We start from the raw sequence: 7,500 nt of genomic DNA, 5'->3' as shown, positions 1-7,500 counted from the left end.
AAGAGGGAGAGGGAGAGGGAGGGAGTGGGAGAGGGAGAGGGAGGGAGAGGGAGAGGGAGGGGGGAATGAGGGAAGGAGAGAGAGAGGGGGGAGGGAAGGTGGGAAGGAGGGAGAGGGAGGGAGGGAAGGGGGGAATGAGGGAAGGAGAGAGAGAGGGGGGAGAGAGGGTGTGAGAGGGAAGGAGGGAAGGAGAGAGAGAGGGGGGAGGGAAGGTGGGAAGAAGGGAGAGGGAGCGAGGGAAGGGGGGGATGAGGAAAGGAGAGAGAGGGAGGGAAGGGGGAAAGGAAGAAGAAGGAGGAAGGGAGGGTGAGGGAAAGAGAGAGAGAGAGAGTCAGAGGAATATGAGGAGAAAGAGAAAGAGAGAGTCAGAGGGATATAAGGAAGAAGGGAATAAGGGAAGGAGAAGTATAGTGGGAGGAAGATAAATAGAGAGATATAGAAAGCAACACAGAGAAACACAAATATACAGACTAGAGAGAGAGGAGGGGACAGAGATAGATTGATAGATAGAAATAGACAAACAGCGGGAGGAAAGGTTTATGTAGGTTAGAGGAATAGTGTGTGTGTGTGGGGGGGGGGGGCTGTGTTCTGAGTATGTGTGAGCGGAGTTGTGTGTGTCTTAAGTATCTGTCTTCGTTTATCTTTATAAGTACGTGTAGCTTTGTAAGTGGGTCTACATACGTGTTTCAGCAAGTTTCTTCTTTTTTTCTTTATTTTTTTATACCTATGTTTGCATACATACATAGGCTTATATTACATAAGTTTCAAATTATATCTACATTCACACGTATGTCAAAAACTATCCACACTTTACCATATATACCCAACATATCCACACCATTACCCTTATACTTACACACCATCCCGCAACATACCCACACAACCCCCTCCCGCTAAAGATACCCACATACCCACACGACCCGCTCACAGTAAAGATACCCACACCATCCCCCGCATGCCCACGCCATCCCCTCATACCCCCCTTACCCACGTAAATCCCATAACATCCGCCCCCTAATACCCCACAGACCCACACTATTCCCCTCATACCCAACAGACCCACACAAATCCCCTCGCACTTAAGATACCCACACCATCCCCCCTCCACATACCCCATCCCCTTCACATTTCCCACCTATCCCCTCCTCATACTCAACAATGCCTCTAACCCCCACCTCTTCCCCCATCCCCCCCACCAGGTATCCACGTGGGCCCAGTCGTGGCGGGCGTCGTGGGCATGAAACTACCGAGATACTGCCTCTTCGGAGACACCGTTAACACTGCCTCGAGAATGCAGACGAACAGCCAGGTGCGTTTCGTGGTTTTGGGTGCTGGCGGCGGTAGTGGTGTGGCAGTGTTGTTAATGTGTGTTTTTGTGTGTGTGTGTGGTAGGGTATTATCATTGCTACTGTTGTTGTTGTTGTTATTGGCTTAATTTGTTTAATTTAAGATTTTTATTTTCCCTTTTTTTCTCCTAGTTATATATATATATATATATATATATATATATATATATATATATATATATATATATGTGTATGTGTGTGTGTGTGTGTGTGTGTGTGTGTGTGTGTGTGTGTGTGTGTGTGTGTATATATATATATATATATATATATATATATATATATATATGTATATGTATATATATACATATGTATGTATATATATATATATATATATATATATATATATATATATATATATATACTCGTTTCAAGATATGTAGATTTTTTTGTATTTTGATGTATGTTTTTATGTTTTTTTTTTTTTTTTTTTTTTTTTTTTGTATTTCATAATTTACTCGTTTTATATTATCTCAATTTGCATTTCATTTATATGACTGACTCGCATTGATAAGCAATTTTCTTATGTTTCATTTTATGAATTAATTTGAATGTATTTTCATTTATCTTTTATATTCTACGTGATTTAAATTTTATAATTCATATCCCATTCGATTCATTTGGTTTTGATAACGATGATAATGTTCATGATAACAACAGTAATGTTAGCGATAGCCATAATATTGATGATAACGATAGTGGTAATGAAAATCAGTGATGAGTCATAATAATGATAATGAAAGTAATAATAATGACAATAATGAAATAAGAAACAAAAATAAGAATCACTTTTTAACGCAATAACACTGGTGCTACTCATAACAGCTACAACGATAACAACAACAACGATAACAACAGCAGTAACAACAACAATAACAACAACAATAACACCAACAATAACAACAACAAAATAACAACAGCAATAACAACAGCAAGTACAACATTAACAACAACAACAACAATAACAACAACAATAATAATAACAACAATAACAACAACAACAATAAAAACAACAACAATAACAACAACAACAATAATGATAATAACAACAACAACAACAACAACCATAACAACAACAACAACAACAACGCCAAAATTAAGCCAGCGCCTCCTTGTTCTAGGTCGGCAAGATCCACATAAGCGAGATCTGCGCCAAGCACCTCGAGAAATTCAACTTCCTTACAACATTCCGAGGAAAGTTACAGATTAAGGTTAGTTAAGAGAAACACAGGTTGGTCTGAATTGATTCGTAGTCCAAGTGCAGAGACGGCTGTTGCAAATCTTACGCGTGCTTAGTTGCAAAGTGGAGTTGTTGCAAGAATTGGCTTTGCTGTCTGGTTTCATGGCTGTAGTTTACTTTGCTGAGGGGTTGTTCTTGTGTGTGTGTGTGTGTGTGTGAGTGTGTGTGTGAGTGTGTGTGTGTGTGTGTGTGTGTGTGTGTGTGTGTGTGTGTGTGTGTGTTATGTATTTTTCGTGTGTGTGTGTATGTGTATGTGTTTTTCTATGTGTATCTTTTTTGTGTGTGGGGTTGGGGGGATGTTTGTGTAAGTATATACGTGTTAATAGTTATGCATGTATATGTGTGTATCTGCATGTTCGTAGATACGTATACATTCTGCATAATTCATTAAAGAATATGAATATTAGACTTATCTAAATTATGCATCCCAAATACCAGGCTGTTGAAATCAGTAACAAATATTAATATACAGTAAAGTAGATAGAATAACCAACAGAAAAAAAGTCACAAATGAGTTTCGTTTAGTTTAGTCCTTTATTTACCACCCTGGCTAACTGCACAGGCGTGGGCAAGCTGTGGTACATTTATTGCATGGTCATAACATTACATAGTGTTACATTTGAATTTTAGCCTATAACATTGCTATGAGTACTTTATCAGTTTAGGGAAAAGAACAATTGCACAGTCTATTCACAAATGAGTAAGTGAAATATGGCGGGGTGACCCGTAGAATTTGGACTTGGACGTTTTTCTCCTTTTCTTTTCTTTTCTTTCTTTTTTCTTCTTCTTCCTTTTTTCTTTTTTTTTCTTTTTTTTAACTGATACCGTCTCTGAAAATGATATTCCGAAACAGCCATAACCTTTCTCTCAAACAAAACTGTTTTGTCGTATTGTCGCTGAGTGTAAAAGGTGACCAGAGACAGATGAAATTCCGTGGTCGCAGTTCCATGTAACGGAGAGGAGGACCGGTATTTTTTTCTTCCGTTTAGTTCCAACCCGGAAATAACGCATGGAATTAATGGCATCCAATAGATATCCGTGTGAGAATATGTAAGAGAAATCACGGAATTAACCCTCTGTCGTTTGTTTGCCTGCAAGGAACATATACCATTATATGTATATTATAAAAAAAAATCAAAGAAATTAACTGTCTTAACTGCAGCGAACATCTCCCATTTAAGCAAAATTATCAGTTGCACCAACATTTGCCTTTAAAACCACTGCCTGGAACAGCTGCGAGCAGTTCTAACGTGTGTTCCGCCTTGTTCAATGGTGTCCCGGTAGCTAGCGGAGGGAAAAAATCGTTTTAGTTCATCCAAAAAGGATGCTTCTCTCCTCCTAACCGAGATTATCTACACTATCAACCCCCTGGCGTCGGGAATCCCCACTACAAGTTTCGTTTAGTTGCTGCATTTACACATAGATGGCTCCATAGGTGGCTTAGTCACACAAGAGTCAATCAGTAGGCCTATCTGTCTAGTCTATTTATCCTTTCCTTGATTTTCGGAAATATTCATCTGATTTCGTGTTACCATTAGTTTATAACATAATAAAAATGTATAGTGCCTATAACAGTGATATTAACAGCATTGATATCATTAGACAAAAAATCCGAAAATTCAAGGAAAAGGAATATTATGTGAGCACTTGTAGAGGCATTGAAATAAACACAGTTCACACACATACACAAATAATGATAACAATAATGATAATAATGATAATAATAATAATAATACAAATATAACAATAATGATAATATAATATAATAATATTAATAATAATGATAATGAGGATGATGATAATAATAATAATAATGATAATAATAATAATAACAATAATAATAATAATAATAAGAATGATAATGATAATAATGATTTATGATAATAATAATAATAATAATAATAATAATAATAATAATAATAATAATAATAATAGTAATAATAATAATAGTAAAAATAATAATAGTAATAATAATAATAATGATAATAATAATCGTAATCCTACTACTAATGATGATCATTAACAATAATAACAATAATGATAATAATAATAGTAATAATAATAATAAAAGTATCCATGCGAATGGAGAAAGGAGTAAGGTAAACGTGGAGAAGAAGCAAAGATAGGAAATAGGGATCGTGGGATAGTTAGTTTAATGAGGAATATGAGGAGAAAGAGAAAGAGAGAGACAGAGGGATATAAGGAATATAAGGAATAAGGAATATAAGGAATCGAGCATAGCATCAGAGAAATAATAATAATAGTAATAGTAATAATATTACTAATGATGATGATGATTAATAATAATAATAATAATAATAATAATAATAATAATAATAATAATAATGATAATAATAATGATGATGATAATGATAATAAATTACAGTGCCCTTTACAAGTTCGCGGCTGCACGGTTTAACACATTACCATAACCTGTGCATTTTTCTTGCATTATGCAAAGCACCATAGATATTTCAGCCTTGCTACCCGTGTTACCATCCCCCAAGAAAGAAAAAAAAAGTTGTCATTTTCCTTTTGTTTCTTCACCCTTCTTCGTCCCTCTTTCATATCCATTCTCTTTCCCATTTCTCTTTTGTTTCCTCTTTCCCATCCATTTCCTCGTCATTACTTTCCCTCTTTATCCCGAGTATCTTTTTCCCTTCCACCCCCCATCCCCCTCCCCACTTTCCTTATTTTACTTAAGGAAAGTGGTAATTTCTCTTCCATTATCCCCTCACTCACTTCCCTTACCTCATGGTCCTTTCCCTTCCGTTTCCCTATTCTCACTTCCCTTACCTCATGGTCCTTTCCCTTCCATTCCCCTATTCTCACTTCCCTTACCTCATGGTCCTTTCCCTTCCATTCCCCTATTCTCACTTCCCTTACCTCATGGTCCTTTCCCTTCCGTTTCCCTATTCTCACTTCCCTTACCTCATGGTCCTTTCCCTTCCGTTTCCCTATTCTCACTTCCCTTACCTCATGGTCCTTTCCCTTCCGTTTCCCTATTCTCACTTCCCTTACCTCATGGTCCTTTCCCTTCCGTTTCCCTATTTTCACTTCCCTTACCTCATGGTCCTTTCCCTTCCATTTCCCTATTTTCACTTCCCTTACCTCATGGTCCTTTCCCTTTCATTTCCCTATTCTCACTTCCCTTACCTCATGGTCCTTTCCCTTCCATTTCCCTATTTTCACTTCCCTTACCTCATGGTCCTTTCCCTTCCATTCCCCTATTCTCACTTCCCTTACCTCATGGTCCTTTCCCTTCCGTTTCCCTATTCTCACTTCCCTTACCTCATGGTCCTTTCCCTTCCGTTTCCCTATTCTCACTTCCCTTACCTCATGGTCCTTTCCCTTCCATTTCCCTATTTTCACTTCCCTTACCTCATGGTCCTTTCCCTTTCATTTCCCTATTCTCACTTCCCTTACCTCATGGTCCTTTCCCTTCCATTTCCCTATTTTCACTTCCCTTACCTCATGGTCCTTTCCCTTCCATTCCCCTATTCTCACTTCCCTTACCTCATGGTCCTTTCCCTTCCGTTTCCCTATTCTCACTTCCCTTACCTCATGGTCCTTTCCCTTCCGTTTCCCTATTCTCACTTCCCTTACCTCATGGTCCTTTCCCTTCCATTTCCCTATTTTCACTTCCCTTACCTCATGGTCCTTTCCCTTTCATTTCCCTATTCTCACTTCCCTTACCTCATGGTCCTTTCCCTTCCGTTTCCCTATTTTCACTTCCCTTACCTCATGGCCGTTTCCCTCCCGTTCCTCAGGGCAAGGGCGAGATGAACACTTACTGGCTGGAGGGGAGGAAGGAGAGTGCCAAGTCGTCGTGGAAGTGATGGAGGAAGAGCCTTTCCAGGTGCCTCATCCCCGAGGGCGTCCAGGAGAGGTATTCCCCTTCAGCGGGCGTCGACGGAGAGGCAGCGGCGGGGGCGAGATTTTGTCGCCCGTAGAGATTTCGGGTCGCTTGTGGAAAGAACGATTTTTTTTTTTTTTTTAATTCGTATCTATCTTTCTTTCTTTTTGTTGTTGTTGTTGTTTTTATGAATTCAAAATGGTGTGTTTGTGTATGTTTTTTTTCAGTACCTTTTTTATTTATATATCTTTTTTTGTTACGAAAGCTAAATTGATTGTGTCTTCTTCATGTTAAACCTGTTGGGATACCAGGCTGTGGAAAAGAGATGTCCCACAAGTTCCGTTGTAAAGGAGAGAATGTGTTTACCCTTTTCTCTCTTCCTCGGTGAAGAAATGACATTCCAGTACCTGCGGAAAACAATTAAGAGGTACGACATGAGTAATAGAATACGTAAGGCAAAAGTAAGCTTAATAGACGTCCTGTCCTTAGTGCAAATCCGTGTCTTGATCGAGGACCTTTGTTTAAAAAAGAAAACTAAAAGGATATACTGCATTTCAATCAACAAGGTCTTCACACAAGCTTAGCGAAGGACCCGGTAGAAACGGCAGCTGCGTTACAGAGACCCGTGGCCGCTGATGTAAAGCTCTGCCACAAAGCTTTAGAAGTGCGTTAGGGTTCAGGAAAGGACTGTTCTGTGTCTTTGTGGAGAACCAAATGTATCGTTAGACTCGTGCAGTATTTATGGCATTGTGTGAGCTTCTGTGTTGTCGAGGCGAGAAACTGCTAGACTGTTGTTTGATAGCTTAAAACATATCTGCCTTAAATGTCTTTATGTGGGCACCATGATACACTGCATTTTAGAAAGTCCATGCTATTATTATTATTTTTATTTCTATAGATTCGATCAATTAATAGAGAACAGGATATTATAATACATTACAAATTTATTGGAAAACCATTACAAAAAGAAGGTGCTCATTTATTTAACAAGAGATTTCCATAGACTTATCACAGTAATGAAATGAGGATAATATCTAGATTTATATACACACATATATTTT

General features: G+C 38.3%; 1 protein-coding gene across 1 annotated transcript in view; it reads left to right on the top strand.

Moving 5' to 3' along the window:
- LOC125029567 (soluble guanylate cyclase 89Da-like) overlaps positions 1 to 7,500 on the top strand; it is a 23,259-nt gene that overhangs the window by 15,502 nt on the left and 257 nt on the right. Inside the window, exons 7-9 of the mRNA XM_047619528.1 lie at positions 1,200 to 1,309; positions 2,465 to 2,554; positions 6,354 to 7,500. The exon at positions 6,354 to 7,500 is cut by the window's right edge and continues 257 nt beyond it. Of these exons, the coding sequence (XP_047475484.1) occupies positions 1,200 to 1,309; positions 2,465 to 2,554; positions 6,354 to 6,422 (269 nt within the window). The 3' untranslated portion in view covers positions 6,423 to 7,500. The remainder of the gene's footprint in view (positions 1 to 1,199; positions 1,310 to 2,464; positions 2,555 to 6,353) is intronic.

Source organism: Penaeus chinensis, chromosome 10 (genome assembly GCF_019202785.1).
Source record: "Penaeus chinensis breed Huanghai No. 1 chromosome 10, ASM1920278v2, whole genome shotgun sequence".
NCBI lineage: Eukaryota > Metazoa > Arthropoda > Malacostraca > Decapoda > Penaeidae > Penaeus > Penaeus chinensis.
Note: the sequence above shows the minus strand (reverse complement) of the source record. Positions and strands in the feature narration are given on the sequence as shown.